This window comes from Pan paniscus, chromosome 18 (assembly GCF_029289425.2).
Source record: "Pan paniscus chromosome 18, NHGRI_mPanPan1-v2.0_pri, whole genome shotgun sequence".
NCBI lineage: Eukaryota > Metazoa > Chordata > Mammalia > Primates > Hominidae > Pan > Pan paniscus.
In genome coordinates this window covers 99,765,893-99,787,592 of record NC_073267.2, presented here as the reverse complement: position 1 = coordinate 99,787,592, position 21,700 = coordinate 99,765,893, and the positions used below count along the sequence as shown (strand labels likewise).

The window sequence follows — 21,700 nt, the reverse complement described above, 5'->3', positions numbered from 1 at the left end:
GAGAGGATGAGCTCTTGCCTGTCCACCCGGGCCTCCCTGTCAGCCCCTCCACCCACTGGACACAACTTTCCAGAATAAAAGGACATCTCTGGCACCAAGCAAGGGTATCTGACAGCAATAGATTTATTAAGTATCCCCGAAAATATAAACACAAACCAGTAAAAAACAAAACCGTAAAACGTCAGGCCTGGAGCTGCAATAAGACAGAGACGGGAGCAGCTCACACGTGGCCTAGGTGGGGAGGATGAGGCCGTAAATACTGCAGGAGGGCGGCAAGGGAGCCCTAGGGCGAGGGGAAAGCAGGGTGTCGGCAGCGAGATGGCTCCGGGGGTTTAGACACTGCTGGCCTCGGCCCCGGCCGCCACCTGCCTCTCACTCCAGCTGCGAGCAGCTTCACTTGGGGCCCTGGGCCTCCGACTCCTCCTCGTCGTCTTCGTACATCTCACCCTCCTCCTCGGCCGTGGCGTCCTGGTACTGCTGGTACTCGGACACCAGGTCGTTCATGTTGCTCTCGGCCTCGGTGAACTCCATCTCGTCCATGCCCTCGCCCGTGTACCAGTGCAGGAAGGCCTTGCGCCGGAACATGGCCGTGAACTGCTCGGAGATGCGCTTGAACAGCTCCTGGATGGCCGTGCTGTTGCCGATGAAGGTGGAGGACATCTTGAGGCCGCGGGGCGGGATGTCACACACGGCCACCTTCACGTTGTTGGGGATCCACTCCACGAAGTAGCTGCTGTTCTTGCTCTGGATGGCCAGCATCTGCTCGTCCACCTCCTTCATGGACATGCGGCCCCGGAACACGGTGGCCACCGTCAGGTAGCGGCCGTGGCGTGGGTCGCAGGCAGCCATCATGTTCTTGGCATCGAACATCTGCTGGGTGAGCTCGGGCACGGTCAGGGCCCGGTACTGCTGGCTGCCCCGGGCTGTGAGGGGGGCGAAGCCGGGCATGAAGAAGTGCAGGCGCGGGAAGGGCACCATGTTGACGGCCAGCTTGCGCAGGTCAGCGTTGAGCTGGCCCGGGAAGCGCAAGGAGGTGGTGACTCCGCTCATGGTGGCCGACACCAGGTGGTTGAGGTCCCCGTAGGTGGGCGTGGCCAGCTTGAGGGTGCGGAAGCAGATGTCGTAGAGCGCCTCGTTGTCGATGCAGTAGGTCTCATCCGTGTTCTCCACCAGCTGGTGGATGGACAGCGTGGCGTTGTAGGGCTCCACCACCGTGTCTGACACCTTGGGCGAGGGCACGACGCTGAAGGTGTTCATGATGCGGTCGGGATACTCCTCACGCACCTTGCTGATGAGCAGCGTGCCCATGCCGGAGCCCGTGCCGCCCCCCAGCGAGTGGGTCAGCTGGAAGCCCTGCAGGCAGTCGCAGTTTTCACACTCCTTCCGCACGACATCCAGGACCGAATCCACCAGCTCCGCCCCCTCCGTGTAGTGACCCTTGGCCCAGTTGTTGCCGGCCCCACTCTGACCTGTCCAGGGAGAAGAGGGGTAAGAGACAGGGGCCGGGGACTCTGCAGTCCAGACCTCCAGCCCCTGCCTGAACATCCCAGGGCAGCCGTGGCAGCTCCATGCCTGTTCTGTCTTCTGTAAAGTAGGCCCCACTGAGCACCCCTTCTCATACCCGCCGTGGCTTCCCTGAGCCGATGCTGCTGAGTGCTCAGGACGAGGGCTCTGGACAGGGTCTTGAGAACTTGGGGTCACACCAGAGCGAGGCTCTGCCTCCTGAGGGGATCCTGGGTGAATGGATCAGCCCTCCTGCTCCAGCATACCTTCCTTCCGACTGGCAGTGCCAGGAGCCCAAACAGCCACCCCAGAATCCCTGGCAGCTGGGGGCTGGATGCGAGTTGGCATCTACCAGCTGGATGTGCTGGGGTCGGGAAGGCAGAAGTGAAGCGAGGCCCTCCTGTTTCTGTGGGGCATCCACGGCCCCGCCCCAGGACACAGGCATGGGAACGCGGCATCCACGGCCCCGCCCCAGGACACAGGCATGGGAACGCGGCATCCACGGCCCCGCCCCAGGACACAGGCATGGGAACGCGGCATCCACGGCCCCGCCCCAGGACACAGGCATGGGAACGCGGCATCCACGGCCCCGCCCCAGGACACAGGCATGGGAACGCGGCATCCACGGCCCCGCCCCAGGACACAGGCATGGGAACGCGGCATCCACGGCCCCGCCCCAGGACACAGGCATGGGAACGTGGCATCCACGGCCCCGCCCCAGGACACAGGCATGAGAACGTCCTGATCTCTTGGCCGCAGCAAGGCCTCGTGCTCCTGGACCCCGGAGTCCTCTGGAGGCCCCGTTCTGTCTCACCAGCTCTCTAGCAATTCTGCAAGCTTCTGTCTGCTTTACACTTCATTCCACTTGAAATGCATGAGTGGTTTCTGTTCTCCCCACAGAACCCTTTCTCTGGGCCTCCAATGCCCAGCTGTAAAATGGAGAGATGAGTTCCCACCATTCAGGATCATGTGAGGAGCTGACCATTCCTTGTTTCTCACAGCCGTCCCCGTCCACCGACCTGGGCTTGCCTGTGATGGGGTCCGCTATCAGAGCTTGGAGCAGGGGGAACTTACCAAAGATGAAATTGTCAGGCCTGAAGAGATGTCCAAAGGCCCCTGAGCGGACACTGTCCATGGTTCCGGGTTCCAGGTCCACCAGAATGGCTCGAGGCACGTACTTGTGAGCTGAGGGGAGAGAGGGGCTCGGTGATTCGGGTCACAGAGGGCCAGAGCCTCTCCCTCATTCTTTCTAAATTCTGTGCCCGCCTGCCATCCTCCTGCTCACATCCTAAGAGCCTGTACTCTGAAGTCAGAGTCCTGGACCAAAGGCAAGCTTCAGCAACTTTCTTCACCCTTAAGCCTCACTGTGTTTAAGGACGGAGGAGGACAGGATGGAGCAGGACAGGCAGGATTCAGTCAGACGTCCACCAGATGCAGGGGCTCGTGTCTGCACTCCCAACACTTTGGGAGGCCAAGGCAGGTGGATCGCTTGAGTCCAGGAGTTCGAGACCAGCCTGGGCAACATATTGAGACTGTCTCTATTACATTAAATAAAATTTTAAATCACATGTCCATGTGGGAAGGTGGGTGTATTACCACTTTGATATGGAAATCACTTTACACCAGTTGCTAAAGAGCCCCTGACTAAGCCCTCCAGGTGACCCCTTCTCTAGGCCCTCTTATGGCCTCCAAAGTCTCTGGCCTGCCCCATCCCTGTCTGTGCCCCTGGACATGCACAGGCCCTCATGGCACTAATATGTTTGGCTCTCACTTTTGTGACTGTGATTTATTGTCTATTCTGTGCGTCTGGATGCTTGACATCCAGTTACGCCTGCTGGCATCTCAGCCAACCCAACCCATGGGAGGACAGAGATGCTGAGAGCTGGTGAGTCCAGGTGCTGAGACCTGGTCAGTCAGATGCTGAGACCTGGTCAGTCCCGGGCTGGGATAGGGAGGCTGGGGCAGGCACTCACAAGAGGCCTCGTTGTAGTAGACGCTGATCCGCTCCAGCTGCAAGTCCGAGTCGCCCACGTAGTTGCCGCTGGGGTCGATGCCATGCTCATCACTGATGACTTCCCAGAACTGCAAACAAAGTGGGAGAGGAGGGGTCGGCACCGGCCCATAGACCCAGCCAGGCCCTTTCCCTTGTGAAGCCTTTTAGCCCTCGCTACAAAATTAGGGCTTTTGACCCAAGGCCTCCACGAGCCCCATTCAGAAGAGAGCCCCACACTCTGTTACCTGTCAGAAAATTGCCATAATAAATATGCACCTCCACACCTACACGTCCAGGCTGACCACAGCCCCAGGGTGGGTCAAGGTTCAACAGACCCACACCCAGGCCCCCAGGCCCAGCTGTGCACCTGCTGGCAAGGGCCTGGGCCAGCTGATTCCTCCATGATGGGCATTGGTAATAAACACCTTGAGGGTTAGTTTTTACTATCCCCTCTTTTCAGGAAAGGGAACTGAGACACAGAGCGGGTAGAGACACCCACAGTAGCTGGCAGAGCAGGGTTCAGAGGCCCAGAGCTCAGGATCGCTTTTGGCTGCTACACCTGCCCCTCCATGGAAGAGCAAACCATGTCCAGTGATGGTACCAGGACATTACTGGCCTCAGCTGACGGGACTCATAGGGACTCTGAGAGCCAGTCTCATCGGGGACCCCCAGCTGGGTCTGCAGAAGGGTCCTTGGGGTCCCAAATGGGAAGCGACTTGCCTGAGATCACCCAGCCTGTCCGTGTCAGGCTGGCATCGTCTCAGCTCCCAGGGGTCATCCTCTCTCTACCTGCCACCTCCACCTTTCTCCCCCTAGAGCAGGTGCCTGCAGTGCTTCTCAGACTCTGCTCCCATGACAGCTGCCGAGCGGAGCCTAGACTCAGGGGCTGGGCCTGCTGGGTTCACAGATCCTTCCCTCACCCTTCCCAGCTGTGTGACCTTGCGCAGGTCAGTAGGATTCTGTGTCTCAGTGTCCTCATCTGTACAATGGGCATGACGACACGAGGTCTTTTTGAGATGAAAGTGGGTCAATCTGTGTGAGGCATATAAATGGTATATGGCAAACGTAGAACTATCTATCTGTGTGCACACGGAGAACCACACCCCTGGGTGAGAGCAAGGCCTTCAGGGAAGTTGCCACCTCATCGTGGGACACGCTGTGATGGCCGAGGCCGCTGCGTCTGCGAGCAGTGTCTGCAGGCAGCAGGCCTCCTGGGGCACACGCTGGGAGGCTTCCCGGGGCTGCCTGACCTCGCCCAATGCCCCTTGCCCTTACTCCTCAGGAGTGACTTTTAGATGAGCTGACGGGTACGAAGGCCTCAAGAAACAAGGGGCTCTACATGTGAGTCATGTGCTGCAGAAGATTCCTCAAGAAAAAAGCAGGTTAGAAAACAATTTGGTGGGGCCGGGCACAGTGGCTCATGACTGGAATCCCAGCACTTTGGGAGGCTGACGTGGGAGGACCCCAGGAGTGTAGACAAAGATGCGCTTTGGAATGGAGACACAGGAGTTGTGTTTTAAGATGCCTCTAGTAGGCCAGGTGCAGTGGCTCACACCTGCAATCCCAGCACTTTGGGAGGCCGAGGCGGGCAGATCACGAGGTCAGTAGTTTGAGACCACCCTGACCAACATGGTGAAACCCCATCTCTACTAAAAATACAAAAATTAGGCCGGGAGCAGTGGTTCACGCCTGTCTGTGGTCCCAGCACTTTGGGAGGCCGAGGTGGGCGGATCACGAGGTCAGGAGATCGAGACCATCCTCGCTGGCACAGTGAAACCCTGTCTCTACTAAAAATACAAAAAATTAGCCAGGCGTGGTGGCGGGCACCTGTAGTCCCAGCTACTTGGGAGGCTGACTCAGGAGAATGGCGTGAACCTGGGAGGCGGAGCTTGCAGTGAACCGAGATTGTGCCACTGTGCTCCAGCCTGGGCAACAGATAGAGACTCCGTCTCAAAAAAAAAAAAAAAAAAATTAGCCAGTGTGGTGGCGGGTGCCTGTAATCCCAGCTACTCAGGAGGCTAAGGCAGGAGAATTGCTTGAACCCAGGAGGTGGAGGTTGCAGTGAGCCGAGATCACTCCACTGCACTCCAGCCTGAGTGACAGAGTGAGACTCCATCTCAAACAAACAAACAAAAAAATCAGCTGGCCATGGTGGCTCATATTTATAATCCCAGCACTTTGGGAGGCCAAGAGAGGTGGATCACTTGAGTCCAGGAGTTCAAGACCAGCCTGGGCAACATGGTGAAACCCTGTCTCTACCAAAAAACAAAAAAATTAGTTGGGCATGGTGACGCATGCCTATAGCCCCAGCTACTCAGGAGGCTGAGGTGGGAGGATCACTTGAGCCAGGGAGGTGGAGGTTGCAGTGAGCCTAGATCATGTCAGTCCAGGCGACAGAGTAAGAGCCTGTCTCAAAAAAAAAATACAGAAAGGTCCCTGAGGCATGGGGCCTGTCCAAGCTTCCCACCTACTGCTTGCCTCCCTAACGCTCTCTTTGAGGATCCCCCATTAATTTAGTTGCTGGCAGTCCACTTGAGTCGGGGACCTTGCTCCCCAAAGCACTGGGACACCCCAAATTTATGGTTCCAGGGAACCCACAACCACCAGCCCCTGTAAAGGAGGGGTGGAGAGAGTAACACATCTCTGGGAAGCCCTCTGCAGAGCGAGGCACAGGGCAGCAGGAGCGATGGAGCAGAGTGGATTCAGGACCCAGCATGAGCACAGCTGTGGGCCAGGCGCGTGCCTCGCAGGACCTGTTTTCTCATCTGTGAGATGAACCTGTGAATGGTGCCCACATCCAGGCCTTAGCACAAAGCTTGACATGAAAACATTCAGCACATGTTGGCTTCATTTTGTTCAAATGTTTTAGATACTATTTAAAGTTTTAAAACCATATGCACAGGTCACTTAAAAAAAATGGACCAGAAGGATAGAAAAAGAAATTTGTTCCCACTTGGATAGAGAGAGGTGGCTAGATGGGCACCAGGTTTATCTGCAATATTTCAGGGTTTTTTTAACCAGGAGAATATATTAATTGCTTTTGTAGTTAAAATTAATAAAATTATAATTTGAGATAAATAAAATATATTGTTACTTTTTTTTTTTTGAGATAGGGTCTTGCTCTATTGCCCAGGCTAGAATGCAGGGGCATGATCTCAGCTCACTTTAACCTCTGCCCACCTCCCCCAGGTGATCCTCCCACCTCAGCCTCCCATGTAGCTGGGACCACAGGCCGGCGTGCCACCATGTCCAGCTAATTTTTTTTGTTTTTTATTTTTTGTAGGGACGGAGTCTTGCCATGTTGCCCAGGCTGGTCCTGAACTGCTGACCTCAGGTGATCCACCCACCTCGGCCTCCCAAAGTGCTGGGATTACAGGTGTGAGCCACCGCACCTGGCCTATGTTACATATTTAATAAACAATAAAATATAATTTTATAAACTAAATCGTTAACATCACTACAGAAAAGGAAATCGGCCCGGCGTGGTGGCTCATGCCTGCAATCCCAGCACTTTGGGAGGCTGAGGCAGGTGAATCACCTGAGGTCAGGAGTTTGAGACCAGCCTGACCAAGATGGAGAAACCCCATCTCTAGTAAAAGTACAAAATAAGCCAGGTGTGGTGGCGGGCGCCTGTAATCCCAGCTACTCAGGAGGCTGAGGCAGGAGAATCGCTTGAACCCAGGAAGTGGAGGTTGCAATGAGCCGAGATCGCGCCACTGCACTCCAGCCTGGGCAACAAGAGCAAAACTCCATCTAAAAGAAAATAAGAAAAAAAGAAAATTGTGGCCAGGCGTGGTGGTGAGCGCCTGTGGTCCCAGCTACTCGGGAGGCCGAGGCTGCAGTGAGCCGAGATCGCGCCACTGGACGCCAGCCCGGGCGACAGAGCCAGGCCTCGTCTCATAACCAACAACAAAAACCTGGAAACACAAAGCAGAACCCGGCGTTCGAGGCCAGGCGCTCGGCCCGGGCGCTGTCCTTGGTGCTGACCTCGCGCAGCGCTTGGGGTCCTGGGGAAAGCAGGGCCGGGCTTTGAGGGCAGTGGCCAAGGCAGGTGGGAGCGGGGCTCCCCGATGAAGGGGCTGCGAGACTGGGGCCTCCAAGCCCCTCCAGGACCCGAATGCGGTTCCCGCCCGGCCCGCGGCTCCGCAGGTCTTTCAGGCGAGAGGGCGGGGCGAGCCAGGGACTCCGCCTCCCATTGGCTGAGACGGCCAGGCCCCGCCCCCAGCCCCGCCCCGCCGCCGCGAGGAGGCGGTGCCGAAGCCCGCGCGGAGGACAAAGGCTCCCCTCCCGCCGCTGCAGGCGAACCCCGCCCCGGGGAGGGAGGAGCGCAGGCCCCAGGAAAGGAAACCCCGGGGGTCCAGACTCAGCTCTGCGGCAGTGGGGCAGCGTCCTGTGCCCCGCGGGCCCCGGTGTTTCTGCATAGCCCGGCCCGCCCCTGCCCCCCCGGGGTGACTGCAGGCGGCCGCTCGGCTTTCCGGGCTTCGGGTTTTCTCATCCTCCCGGCGGCCTGCGCCCGGCTTACTGCATCCCCGCGAGATGCTGGGGGCTCGGCTCCCAGCGCAGGGGTGACCGCGGTGAGTCGTCCGCGCTGCCGCGTGACCGCCCGGGACCCGGCTTTGCTCCCGGCCTCGAATCACCCCGACTTCCCTCTGCCCAGAGTGCACGGGCCTTCCTGCCCAGCCAGGCACCGCCCGAGGACCCCAGACAGGGAAGCAGCCGCGTTGCCCCCCTATCAGCTGCGGGAGTGGAGGCCGAGAATGGCCAAGGAACTTCCCATTGATTCCACAAGGGCAGCAGAGCAAAGGAACACGCTCTTGCCGCCCCCGCCCCCGAGAAAATTTCCTTCTCTGTTGTTTTCATTGTTAAAAAGAATCAGATACTATTATTATTATTGTGAGACAGGATCTCACTCTATCGCCTAGTTTGGAGTACAGTGGTGCGGTCATAGTTCATTGAAGCCTCGACCTCCCACGCTGAAGCGATGCTCCCATCTCAGCCTCCCAAGTAGCTGGGACTACAGGCGCGGCCCACCACGCCAGGCTAATTTTTTTTTTTTTTTTAAAGAAACGGAGTTTCACCATGTTACCCCGGCTGGTCTTGAACTCCTTCGCTAAAGTGATCCTCCAGTTTCAGTCTCCCAAAGTGCTGGGATTACATGAGATTCCTCATCCACCGTGCCCGGCCAGGTATTAATTTTTAAAACGAAATATATTAAGAAAAAACAGACAACTCAAAAGGAATAAAAAGTAGCGGGCAAACTAAGAGCTCCAGTGTTGAGAAGCAGAGCACAAGGCAGCCAAGGACACGGTCCAGGGGACAAGGGCTCCCTCTGCTACCCGTGGAGCCTCAGGGGATGTCTGCATGTGGACCTGACTTCTAGATCCCAGCTCTTGCCTGACAAGTGCCTTGTGGGACCACAGCTCTGGGCCCATCCCAGCCATAGAAGGAAGAAACCCCAGGTGGGCCCCAGGGCTGCCTGCCCTCCCTCCCCCCAGAGACCCCTGACCCTCCCAGGAGCCCCAGGGCTGCCTGCCCTCCCTCCCCCCAGCGACCCCTGACTCTCCCAGGAGCAGATGCTCAGGGGAGGCTTGGCCCCAGTGACCACATTAATGAGCCCTCAGCCCCTCCCATCAGGCCAAGGCAGCTGTCAGAGGCTGCTCCGGGAGTCCTGGTTTGATTTGAGGCCACTGTCCCCCAGGCCTCCCCTCCCCCAGGCTCTCCTTGGCAGGCACAGCTGTCTCCTTGGGTGATTAGAGTCTCCCCACTACTGGGCCTCCCACCCTCAGAGGCGCCTCCACCCGGAGCCAAAGTTGCAATTTACATGTCAGCCACGTGGCTGGCCCTGTTGTAATTAGCTTTTTGTTCCTGCCTGGTTTCCATGGCAACAGCCTCCGGAGGCAGCCTTTCTCTGGCCCCTTCCCCTCCAGGACCGTCTCCTGCACCCCCTCCTTCCCAGAATCAGCGCTGCACCAGCCCTGAGCTGGGTCCCTGGCCTTGGTCCTGACAAAGCCAGCCTCCCCCCCATCCCCTGTTCCCCAACACTGTTCGGAGGGCAGATCCTTTGGCAAGCAGCGCCCCCAACCCGCCCCGCCCGAGCCCCAGGTTGGCTCCTGCAGAGGATGAGAACCAAGGGCCAGCCCAGCTCTCTCGCACCTGCTGTGTGACCTTGGGCCAGGGACAGCCTCCCAGGACCAGGGGACACGACGTCCCCTTAACGATTTAGGCAGGGGTCCCTGCACAGCTGCACCAACGCCCCTTCCTGCGTGGCCCCAACATCTGCGAGGTGGGCTAACAATGGAGGGAGGGGCGCGCCACGGTGCAGCCTCCACACCCCACAGCCCGGCTTTGTTCCCACATCCAATCCCCAGACTGGTAGACCCTGGGTGGGCGCGGTCAAGCCCCGCGGGGGTTGCCCAGGAGCGGCTGCGCCGATGGAGAGCCTGGTCCTGGACCAAGGTCATCTCGAGTCCAGGCCCAACCCCTCCAACAAAGGGACAGGGTGGAGCTAGGACGCCGAGGGGTGTCGGAGCAGGCTGGGGTAATCGGGGCGGCTCTAGCCTCTCGGGGGACGTTCGGCTCCTCCAGTGGGGGGTTCGGGCCGAGGAAATCACGGCTGTGAGGAGAACCCCCCACCCCACCCAAACCTGCCTACCCCACCCGTCTCACTCAAGGCTATGCCGCCGCCCCAAAAAAGAGGGCCACGCCCAGACAGGGCTCCCAGCTGCACCTGCGGAGGCCCGGTGGAGGGGGTGCAGGTGTGGAGGGGGCGCAGGTGTGGAGGGGGCTGAGGCTTCGCGACTGACGTGAGCTGCGCCTCGACAGCCCGAGGTCACCTGGGCAGGGGCAGAGAGGTGCAGGCGAGAGTCCCAGGGCGGGGGCCCCGCGTCCCGGCCGCCCGGCGCGGCGCTGGGCGCATCCCTTTGTTGCAGGTTCGCAGGGGCGGGGGCAGCTGGAGGTGCGGCCCGCGGGGCACGGCGCCTCCCTCCTCCCGCCCCGGGGCCCGGGACAGGCCGGGGCGCGCAGCCTCACCTTGGCCCCGATCTGGTTGCCGCACTGGCCGGCCTGGATGTGCACGATCTCCCTCATACTGGGCGCGTCTGGCGGGCGGCTGCGGACGGGCGCTGGCGGGCCGGGCTGGCTGCTGAGGGTCGGGGACCGCGGCCGCGCGCTCTTATAGCCGCGACCCCGCCCTTCGCATCGGCTGATGTCACCGCGGGTGGCCAATCGGGAGGCGCCGCCGCAGAACCCCGCCCGGCCCGCAGGCTCCGCACCGCGCGTCCCCGCCCGCATGCTCGGCACCGCGCGTCCCCGCCCGTCGCGCGCAATGCGGCGCCCCTCCCGCAGCCAAGGATCCCCCAACGCTGGGCCGGGCGCGGTCTGAGGGCCCCGCGCATTCGAAAGGAGGGGCTGTCTCCCAGAGGAGCTGGCTGTGGGGGCGCCGGGCTCCAGGGAGGACAATAGCCCCTCTTGGCCCTGGGAACCCCGCCCCCAGCTACCCTCTCGGTTCCGCCCTTGCGACAGCCCCACCCTGCGGCTTTGTACGGAGGCTCTTTTTTCCCCACGCCGGTTTAGAGACCAACCCGCACCATCCCAGCTCCCTGTCTTTTGGCAGACAAGGTGCTCTGAGCTTTTGCCGGTTTTGGGTGGGGGAGGTAGGTAAAGGCTGGCCCAGGCCCTGAACCCACTGAGAAGAAACAAAGCGTCGGATCAGAGCTCGGAAGGGCGCGAACACAGAGGGGTGGCGGCGGCCGAGAGCGAGCTCCGTGGGTCGCCGGCTTCCGCAGTGGGCGGGGAGGGGGTGGGCACCCGACCTCCTCCACCAAGGGGCTGCCATGAGAGTCCAAAGGAGCTTTGTGGGCCCGGGCGCGCACAGCACCTGGACGTGCCACTGCCCGGTGCGCATCCGTGTCAGGAATCGTCACAAGGATGCTCAAGCCAGGCAAGAACCCGGCCAGGGTGGGGGAGGGTGGGCAGCGGCTTCTATCTGACTCACTCTCTGAGGTCGGAGACTGCGTGCAGGGGGGCCTCGGGGGAGCGACTGGAGATGCGTTTACTGGTCAGAGAAGGAAGGGAGCAAAGGACTCGCCGACACGGCACTGACCTCCTCCTGGGCCAGATATTACAGTGACACCACCTTAGAACAAGGGCCTTCTGATACTTCAGTAACAAAAATCCTTCAGGAAGGGTCTGACAGTGCACGATGTACAGACGAACCCCACCCGGCCCCCAAATCAGCATTCACTTCACAAAATGAGCAGCTGCGAACTTGCCTGTGGACGCCTGTGTCCGGTCCGTGTGCACAGGGCTGTGTGTGGGTGGCGTGGACGTGTACCTGTCTCTTTTCTCTCAAGAAGCTCTCCAGTTTGGAAAGTCGAGAAATGGATCTTTTGTTCTCAAGAGATGCCCCTCCCTGCCCCACAGTGTGCTCGTGTGGCTGCGGCTGGGGTCTAGCTGCCTGGGGTTCCTCCCTGTCCCTGTTCAAGGGAGTCCGGGGTGAGTGTCTGAGGTGCCTCCCTGTCTCCACGAGGGAAGAAGTTTTGCAGCTTCAGGCCAGCCAGCTCCTGCTCCATCCTCAGAGGGGTCTGGTGCCAGGCTTAAGGCTGACTCACCGTCCAGTCTCCCAGCAGAGGCGGGCCCTGCCAGGAAGCAGCTCCCAGTCCTGAGGCCGGCAGTCAGGGCTGGAGCTGACACAGGGGTGGGGCTGGCCAGGGGGCTGCTGACTGAGCCTGCCTAGGAGTTGGCTGATGGCCCTGCAGCCTCCATTGAGCCTGTCCCAGGAAGGGGGCTGACTGAGTGCTCAGTCTCTGCAGAGGAAATGGAGGTGGTCTCTTCAGCGAGACGCCCAGGTTTCAGCAGAGGGATGGCCCAGGGGCTCCACTGCTCCCCAGCACCAGGCAGCATAGTTCATCCCCAGGTACTCACTCCCAGGGACTTCTCCGCCGGCTGGGCCTCTGCCTCACTGCCATCTTCAGAGGCCTCACATCAAGCATTTCCCAGGACAGGCTGAACACAGACCCTCCACCCCCCACCCCTTCCCCCCTCCACCCCCCACCCCTTCCCCACCTGCCTACTCCCAGAATGGCAGTGCTGGGCAGACAGCAGACCCAGCCCCCAGCCCACCTGCACTGAGCCCCCTTCCAGGCATCTCAGAGTGGACAGGGATGGTCCCATTCACGGCTCATCATGGCTGGAGGGACTCAGCGCCAGGGCCAGCAAAGGGATGTGTCCCGGCTGAGGTCACATGTGGTCACAGGGAAGGCTGGGAACCCGCCTCTTCTGCAGCTAGGACAGCATCAAGAGTGGAGGGGACTGGGGCCCTGCTGCACCTGCTCGTCCATCCTCTAGGCTGGGGTTTGTCAGCACGGAGAGAAAACCGAGAAGCATGGTCAGCGCAAGCCTGGTTGGGACCTCCACACTCCCCAGGCATTTGGGTCCTCTGGGGCTGTGGCTTCCTCACCTGGGGAGGCAGCCACGTTTTCCGGGACTCCTTTCTTCCCTCTCGACTCTCACCCCTGCCCACCTTCCCCTCCCCCATCCCTCCACCCGCAAACTTCAAGCACTTTCTGGAAGGGGCTAAGGTGGGTGATGCTGAGTCAATTTATTACCAGACTTTCCTGGCCCCATGCTTACAGGCACTGGTCACTGAGTCAGGCATTTGCCAGGGCTGTCTGCTTGGGCGACTGCTGCAGGAAAGCAGGCTGAGGCCCCAGTGCCCAGTCTGAGCCTTAGAACCGGCCCTCAGGAGGGCTCAGCCCCACACCACTAGGGGGGCTCCTGCAAACCTGGTCCCTTGGCCTGAGGCAGGGATTTCACCTCCTTTTGCAAGAGCCGCTGCAGGGCTGTGGAAGAAGCTTTCTGGTCACAAAGCCCCTTCTGGGGCTGCTGTGGGAGTAGCTCTTGGCACACACTTCCACCCAGAGACTTCACATCCCAGCTGACGAGGGCACGGTCCTGAGAGCTGGCAGCAAAGATGGGGGTGGGGTGGATGCTGCTCAGTCATTGGAGCAGATGGAGTGTCCCAGGAGTGGGCGGAAAATGTCTCTTTAGGAGCCTGAGGCCGGCCCCTGGTGCCCGGAGCCTGAGGCCCCACAACCTCCCCATGTCCTCCTCCGTTCCCCACGACTGCTGGTGAGAAGTCCTGCCTGGAGTTTTGCAGGGACCCCTCCCTGGACCCAGAAGGGTCCGCGCTTCAACACCTTCAGAGATCATTTAGTCCATCCTCTTTTACAAACGGGGACACACAGGAACCAGGCCACACAATATCACCACCTCCCTCTGCCCAGCACACTTAAAGCCGCCTGCACCGCGCTCACCAGGAGCACGTCAGCACCTCCTTGAGCGTCCTGCGGAGCTCCTGGCTGTGGAAGGCGTAGATGAGGGGGTCGATGATGGCATTGCAGATGATGAGGGCGAGAAAGAGGTTGAAGTTCTTGAAGATGCAGCCGCACGTGGGGTGCTCGGGGCAGAGGACGATGAGTGTGAGATGCAGGAAGAAGGGGCCCCAGCAGAGGAAGAAAATGCCCAGCAGGATGGTGAGGGTGACAGCGCCTTTAAGGCCAAAGCCCTGGTGGACCGGGCGCTGCCTCTTGTGGAGGCGGGCGATGCCCTGGGCGTGCTGGCAGGCCCGGGCCAGCATGTGGACGTACAGCACGGCCATGAGCACCAGCACAGCCAGGAAGAAGACCACGAGGCACAGCAGGACGGCCGTGTGGTCGCAGTAGGCGATGAAGAGCGTGCTGAAGAGGACACTGGCCACCCAGATGGCCGCGATGGCTCGCCGCGCCCGCGGCAGGGTCACGATGCTGTGGTAGCGCAGTGCGTAGAAGATGGAGATGTAGCGGTCCACGGCGATGGCGCCCAGGAAGCAGAGGCTGGACAGCATGGAGCTGCAGGTGATCACGTCAATGACATTGTCCACCTGCTGCAGCACCGCAGCCCGGGCCACCAGTGCACCGGCCTCCAGCAGGAGGATGACGGCCATCTCCAGCACGTTGCTCCCACTCACCAGCAGGTCCGACAGGGCCAGGCAGCAGATGAAGCAGTACATGGGTGAGTGCAGGTTCCGGTTCTTGGCGATGGTGGCCACCACCAGCATGTTCTCCACCAAGCTCACCAGCCCCAGGCTGAGGAAGAGCCAGTCAGGGATGGACACCTCCAGGCACCCGGCTCCTGTCTGGTTGGCAGCCAGCCCCAGCTGGGGGATGGCTGTGGGGGTGGAGTTGAGGGAGCCCAGGAGTCTTCTCTGGGATCCCTGCACAGCCATAGTCCTGACCAGGAAGCAGGAAGGGGTCGTTGGAGGCCTCCAGGTCCCCACAGTTCTCCCCCTCCAGGTGTCCTGCTTAGTTCATGGTGCTGCCAGGGGGCCTTGGGTGTCCCCCATGCCTGCCTCCTTCCATCTGGGCACCCCCAGATCTGCCCTCACACCCTCTCCGTGGCTGGACAGGTCAGCCCAGGCATGGCCCAGCCAGTCCAGACACCTCCTGGCATCAACCCCCTGGGCTCAGGGATTCTCACAACCAAGCCTGGTCCTCAGCTCCCTCCCTGCCTCTTCCCTGGTGGCTGCTGCTCAGGTCCCCAGGACATTTCGACACCTCTGGACCGTCTTGGCCTCTGTCTCCTGCCTTCCTGGGCCAGGGCTGCGCTGAGGTCCTGGGAAGAATGGAGCTTTTCTCTGCGTTTTTAAAAGTCGTCCTCGGAGCCCCTCCCACTGAGGGCGGCCACATGACGGGCACATGCCAGGGGCGTGAGCACCCACCATGGCCCGGCACGCCACCAGGCGGCGTGCAGCACCCAGGGGGTCCCTCACACCGCAGATCTCCTTTACGTTAAAAAACACCACAGTCTGTCCTGGTCACCAGGGCCCCCACCTGGCCGCCCCTCTAGGAGTCCGGAGCTTCCCCGGGACCTGCCCTCTCCAGAGGCCCCACCCTTCACCCCTCCCCACGTCAGCAGCTCAGGGAGGACAGGGGCCCCCTCTGCTCTCAGCCAAAGCATGCATGGAGCAGCAACTCAGCTGTCAACGTTCACGGCAGATTTGGGGGCTGGACCAGGGAGAACTTTCCAATAATTAAAGTTCTGGAAACTGAGTGAGCCCTGCAGGAGTTGCACATCGCGGGGGGTGAGGGGGCTTCCGGCCAGGGCAGAGCGTGAAAGCGTCCAATGCTAGTGAGCCCTGGAGGGGTTGGTGCTTTCAGGCATCTGGTAGAGCCTGAGGCCACTCTGGCGCCTGCCCCCAAGGGCCCAGCCTCGCCCAGCCAGAGTGGCGACCCCCTCAGCTGCGGCCCTGGGGCTGTGGGGGTGTTGCTTCCTGGGAGCGGACCGGCTGGGGCCACCCTGGTGAGGTCTTCGGGGACCCTCCAGTCATCTCGTTGCTCATCCTCACAGGGGCACCCGGGACGCTGCTCCCGCCCTCCCCGGGCGGCGCGCCATTTCCGCTGCGGAAGGCACCACAGGCCCTGCACCAACAGCCACATCAAAGGCAGACCTCTCGCCTCCAGCCGTCGCACGTGGTGCTCTGCAGGCCGTTCACAGCAGTCGGGCGTGGCCCCGAAGCCCAGCAGGGACGGTGGGGAGGGGTCCTGGCACCCACTGCAGGCATCTTCCTGGGTTCACTCCAGGGCGTTCCCAGCACTTTCTTGCTGAAGACTGCGTCTGTGCTGAAGGGTGGAAGCGGGAGGAGGATGGAATTACTCGTCCCATTTACAGCTGCAGGAAAGGAGGCAACGGTGCAGGCACCGCATCAGGGTTTTCAGTTTGTGTCTGCAATGTTCGAGTTAAAATCCATCCTGTCTCTCGCCCGACTGCCAAACTCTGACCATGAAATGCTCACACCACTCACAAGCCACCTCCGTGTGTGTGAGCACGTTAATATTTTTCATATTTACTGGTACAGTAAATACTCACTTGTTACATCTGCATTTTACAATTTATAAATCTTTAGTTTTGCTTTAAAAATTTTTATTATTGTCGGGCACGGTGGCTCAGGGCTGTAATCCCAGCACTTTGGGAGCCCAAGGCGGGTGGATCACCTGAGGTCAGGAGTTCGAGACCAGCCTGGCCGACATAGAGAAACCCCGTCTCTACCAAAAATACCAAAATCAGCCAGGTGTGGTGGTGGGTGCCTGTAATCCCAGCTGAGTCAGGATAATAGCTTGAACATGAGAGGCGGAGGTTGCCGTGAGCCGAGATTGCACCATTGCACTCCAGCCTGGGCAACAAGAGCAAAACTCTGTCTCGAAAAAAAAAAAAATTATTATTGCCGGGCACAGTGGCTCACCTCTATAATCCCAGCACTTTGGGAGGCTGAGGCAGGCGGATCATGAGGTCAGGAGTTCAAGACCAGCTTGGGTAATATGGTGAAACTGCATCTCTACTAAAAATACAAAAATTAGCCAGGCGTGGTGGCGCACGCCTATAATCCCAGCTACTTGGGAGGCTGAGGCAGAATTGCTTGAACCCAGGAGGCGGAGGTTGCAGTGAGCCGGGATCACACCACTGCACTCCAGCCTGGGAAACAGAGATTCAGTCTCAAAAACAAACATATATATATATATATATATATTATTTTTATGTATTTATTTATTTTGAGACACAGTTTCACTCTGTCGCCCAGGCTGGAGTGTAGTGGTGCATTCTTGGCTCACTGCAACCTCCGCCTTCTGGGTTCAAGCAATACTTATGCCTCAGCCTCCCAACTAGCTGGGACTACGGCACCCACTACCACACCTGGCTATTTTTTGTATTTTTTGTAGAGACGGGGCTTCACCATGTTGACCAGGCTGGTCTTGAACTCCTGACCTCAGGTGATCGGTCCGCCTCAGCCTCCCAAAATGCTGAGATTACAGGGATGAGCCCCCACACCCCATCTGCTTTAATTTTTTTTTTTTTTGAGACGAAGTCTCACTGTCACCCAGGCTGGAGTGCAGTGGCATGATCTCGGCTCACGGTAGCCTCTGCCTACCGGGTTCAAGTAGTTCTCATACCTCAGCCTCCTGAGTAGCTGAGACTACAGGCGCGTGCCGCCACGCCCGGCAAATTTTTGTATTTTTTTTAGTAGAGATGGGGTTTCACCATGTTGGCCAGGACGGTCTTGATCTCCTGACCTCATGATCCTCCCGCCTCCACCTCCCACAGTGCTGGGATTACAGGCGTGAGCCACCGCGCCCGGCCCTAAAATGTTTTAATTGAGGTACAACATACATGAAAATGCACCAGTGATAAATATGCAGGTTGAGGGATGACAGACCTGAACCAGCCACATAAGCAGCACCAGACCAACAGACACAGCGTTCCCACCCGGATGGCTCCAGCGAGCCACTGCCAGCCCATCTGGCCCATCACGTGAATGGTGTCCCAGTTCACTCTCTCTGGCTGAGATTCGCCTATGCCGGTGGCTGCAACCGTCTGCCTCAGACTGTGGTGTCCACGGCGTGAACAGACCACGTCTGGGTGGCTTCAGACTCCCTATCAACGATACCGTCTGATGGACACAGGTGCATCTGTGGATTGCCACCCGGGAGACATGGGCAGGGACCTCTCTTCAGCTTTGGGAGACTCGGTCAAACCATCTTCAAATTGGCAGACCTGTTTCTGTTAACACACGCAGCCCCAGGCTGCTCAGAGGAGAGAGCGCGCCCTGCCCACGCCACCACGGGACCTGGTGTCCGGCCACAGCCACAGAGCCTCGGCCTCAGCCCAGCCTTTTGCCTCCCATGACCTTTGCCTCCTCACGCTGTGCTTCCAGCATGAGCACAGGGGAGAGAAGGGTCCCAAGGTGTGAGAAGGCCAAGCCTCTGCCTCGGGAAGGAAGACAGCTCCACTGGTGTGAGGGCCGTGGCTGTGTCCCTGCCCCAGGAGCCCCCCGACGTCCACAGCACCTCACAGACCCAGTCCCAGACCCCGCTCACCTCTGGCCATGAGCCGGGGAGCAGCCCCTGCCCCAGAGCACTGTCCCCTCACATTTCGAGGACGTTCGTGTTTGCAGCTCCACAATGAGGCCTTTGAGACGGACGGCGGTTAACCCCAGCCTCCACTGCTACTCCCCAGCCCGGGACTTGAAAGGGCATGAGAACTAGGCAGCCTTTTTCCTGCCAAGATGCAGCTGGAGGGCATCGGAAGTGGGGTGACCCTGCCACAGGACTCCCACTGTGGTTCCTCACTGGATGTGCCTGTCGGGGCTTCGTGGGAAGATGAGGCACAGCCGAGCTGCAAAAAGTCAACTTTTTGATGCGTTATGGTCATGGGGGAGATAAATTAGCCTCGGGATGATCTGTGATTAGATGAAATCCTACAGAGCTAATCATATCTCGATTTTGGTCTCTTAGTGCCCCTGGAAACACTGCATGCTGAGTGGCCGGAAGACACGTGGGGCTGGCCCATCCGCTCACCAGGGTCCCCGCCACAGGCAGAGGCACCGTTCCTGCAGAGCACTTTCCACCCAGGTGTTTCTGGACCAGCGACCCACGAGGAGAATGAAGACAGACGTCTTCCTGCGTTTATTCAGTGTCTGGCATCCAGGGCCTGCAACACACACACAGGCACACACACACACACAAATGTGCACCCACACACAGGCACACACGCATACAAATGTACACACATACAAATGTACACACATACATATGCGCACACACAATGTTTACCCACACACGCGTGCACAAATGTTTACCCACACACGTATGCACATTTACCCACACACGTGCACACAAATGTGCACCCACACCACATGCGCACACACACAGGCACACACATACAAATGCGCACCCACCCACACACACACGCACACACGCATCTGCTCAATGTGTGCCCGAGGGCTGCGAGAGGTAAAACATCTCTGTGGCCCAGGGAGTGGCCTGTCCAGCTGCGGCCACAGACATGGAGGTGGAGGTCACCGCTGGACCAACAGTCCCACCGTGGTGGGCTCCAGTACAGCTCCCCAGGACAGCCGGACCCACGGCTGATCTCAGCCCTTGGTTCAGGGACCATTTCCTTTGAACTTGGGGCTGGGGGTGTGGGAGGTGGCAAGCAGGGTTTCTCGTGGGCTCACCGTGGTGCCTGCATTGAAGGCTCTGGGGGGTTCTGGCTCAGTGGAAAAGGGCCCAGCTGGTGAGCCACGCTGCCTGTGGGCACCCGGGGAGCCACGTGTGCCTCAGCCTCTCGCTGGGCTGAGCAGGGCCAAGGGAGGAAACAGGACAGCATTCCCCACAATCATGGCAGAGGCTACGCCCTCAAAACAGTCTTTCAGATCTCACGGTCTTTGGAAGTAGGCTCAGCTGCAGGTCATGACATAAACCCCAGCACCACTGCCAAAGTGTCAGTGATCCAGCCACCTCTCGGGACAGCAGGCCTGGGCTCAGCCTCTGCTGCACTGTCCCTGAAACACCGGCTCTTCTCTGACTCCCAACCGTAGGGCGGCTGCTGCAGCTCCAAACATCACATCCCCATTTGGGTGGATTCAAGGCATCTGGAATGGAAGAGGCAGGGGACCCAGCTCTCCTTGCTTGCCTGTCATTTTCAGAGAAAAGACCCTGAAGACTCTAGCAGACCCCCGCATCTCGATGGCTGAAGCTCACCACGGACCACCCTGGCTGTGAAGGGTGGGGACCTAGGGCAGACTGGGGTTATCTCCCAACCATCTTCCCTGGAGCTGAGTGCAGATCCCCCATGGAAAAAGGGGTGGGTGGGACACCAGGAGGACCAGCCTGTGCTCCCCACAGGCTCCTGCTGACCACAAACATCGTTCACTCACTGCAGAGAGGAACGAGGCCACAGCACCAACTCCCCGCCCCCATGATCTCTTCCGGCAGAGCGTGGGGCTATCACAGCTGGGACCTCAGGGCACCGCTCCTGGCAACGGCCAGCACAGGGCCAGGGCTGCACCCTCAGGCCCACGTCTGAGATGGGCACACGTGGCTCAGCCCTCGGGCCAACTCTTGTCATGGACACTGGGCCCTCGTCGTCCTGGGGAGGGTCCTGCACCCTAAGCTCCCGCCCAGGAAATGCTGAGCAGAGTAAGGAGACACCAGGAACTGCCAAAAGGATGAACTCACAGGCCTCGGCAAGCACCAGGTTAGACGATTACACAGTGATGGGCTTTCTGGGAGGTGGGTCCACAGACCAGTACCTAGCTGGGGCTGGAACATGTTTCCTGCCTCATTGGCCGCCCTAGAGCCTCGGGCAGCCCCTCGTGTCTGCTGCCTCCTAAGGGTAAAAGATTAGGGCGGTGAGGGGTGCCAGGGGACAGGACCCCTGCTGCAGCCCTAACACCTTGGTGTTCTCGATCCTTCCAGAACCATGCTGGCTTCTGATGCTGTCTGGCTGCAGCCTCCGCCCCTCCTGCAGCTGCAGCACCGTGGGGCCGTGGGATGCACGGGTTCTGTGCACCATCAGTCAACTGTGCCAGGACCTGCTCCAGCTAAGCCCTCCCCCAAGACTGGGGTCTTGGTTCGAGTGGCCCATTCACCCTCAGACCGACTGTCCCCTGATCTTTGCTACATGGGCCCTCAGAGCTTCCCTGGGCACTTCTCTGCAAAACATGCTTCTGGGGCTTCGCCTTCAATTCTGGGCACTGCCCTCAAGTTCTCTAATAAAATTATTTTGGCAGAGCCAGGCGCGGTGGCTCACAGCTGTAACCCCAGCACTATGGGGGGCCAAGGCGGGCGGATCACGAGGTCAAGAGATTGAGACCATCCTGGCCAACATGGTGGAACCCCGTCTCTACTAAAAATACAAACATTAGCCAGGCGTGGTGGCGGGTGCCTGTAGCCCCAGCTACTCGGGAGGCTGAGGCAGGAGAATGGCGTGAACCCAGGAGGCGGAGCTTGCAGTGAGCCGAGATTGCACCACTGCACTCCAGCCTGTGCGACAGAGTGAGACTCTTGTCTCAAAAAAAAAAAAAAAAGAAAATTATTTTGTCAGATTCAACAGATAGTGGCATCCAGCCAAAGGACCCCAACATCTTTACCCCACTTGCTTGGAGGAACAAGACTGAAGGCCGGCTGCCACATAGGGGCCTCTCTGCTCCAGCCCTGCCCTGAGACCCTCTACCAACAAGGCAGGCAGCTCTGTTGACGAACTCCACAGCAAGTTCAAGGAGGATGTGCACCCAGGGCCTTGGCATTCAGCAGGGACCTGCACTGAAGACCCCGTGGGGCCCCTTCTCCACCCGTGCCCAGATCCTGGGAGCACAGGAAGCGTGGTCTGGGC

General features: G+C 59.5%; 1 protein-coding gene across 6 annotated transcripts; it reads right to left on the bottom strand.

The window, feature by feature from the left end:
• Window positions 1-100: 100 nt before the first annotated feature.
• Window positions 101-21,666, bottom strand: MC1R (melanocortin 1 receptor). Of its 6 annotated transcripts, XM_003804980.6 has the most exons (7): window positions 20,545-21,666; window positions 18,403-19,958; window positions 13,810-16,201; window positions 13,310-13,454; window positions 3,477-3,585; window positions 2,578-2,688; window positions 101-1,469 (listed from the first exon to the last, which is right to left on the bottom strand). In XM_003804980.6, exons 3-7 carry the CDS (start codon window positions 14,757-14,759, stop codon window positions 394-396), a joined length of 2,391 nt encoding a protein of 796 aa, XP_003805028.1. In that variant the 5' UTR covers window positions 14,760-16,201; window positions 18,403-19,958; window positions 20,545-21,666; the 3' UTR covers window positions 101-393. The 6 variants fall into 6 exon arrangements, with proteins under 6 accessions (XP_003805028.1, XP_063453919.1, XP_063453921.1 ...); XM_063597851.1 differs by lacking the exons at window positions 101-1,469; window positions 2,578-2,688; window positions 3,477-3,585 and having other exon boundaries at window positions 13,076-16,152; window positions 18,403-18,700; window positions 18,883-19,015; window positions 19,542-19,958; XM_063597849.1 differs by lacking the exons at window positions 13,310-13,454; window positions 13,810-16,201; window positions 18,403-19,958; window positions 20,545-21,666 and adding an exon at window positions 10,526-11,864.
• Between the last annotated feature and the right edge of the window lie 34 nt (window positions 21,667-21,700).

Bases quoted from the DNA above. Each gene is read 5' to 3' on its own strand.
- MC1R (XM_003804980.6), bottom strand. From the start codon at position 14,759: ATGGCTGTGCAGGGATCCCAGAGAAGACTCCTGGGCTCCCTCAACTCC. The intron at 2,689-3,476 runs GTGAGTGCCTGC...CTCTCCCCTCAG, and splicing joins CTACTACAACGAGGCCTCTT to CTCACAAGTACGTGCCTCGA. The intron at 1,470-2,577 runs GTAAGTTCCCCC...CTCCCTGGACAG, and splicing joins GCCTGACAATTTCATCTTTG to GTCAGAGTGGGGCCGGCAAC.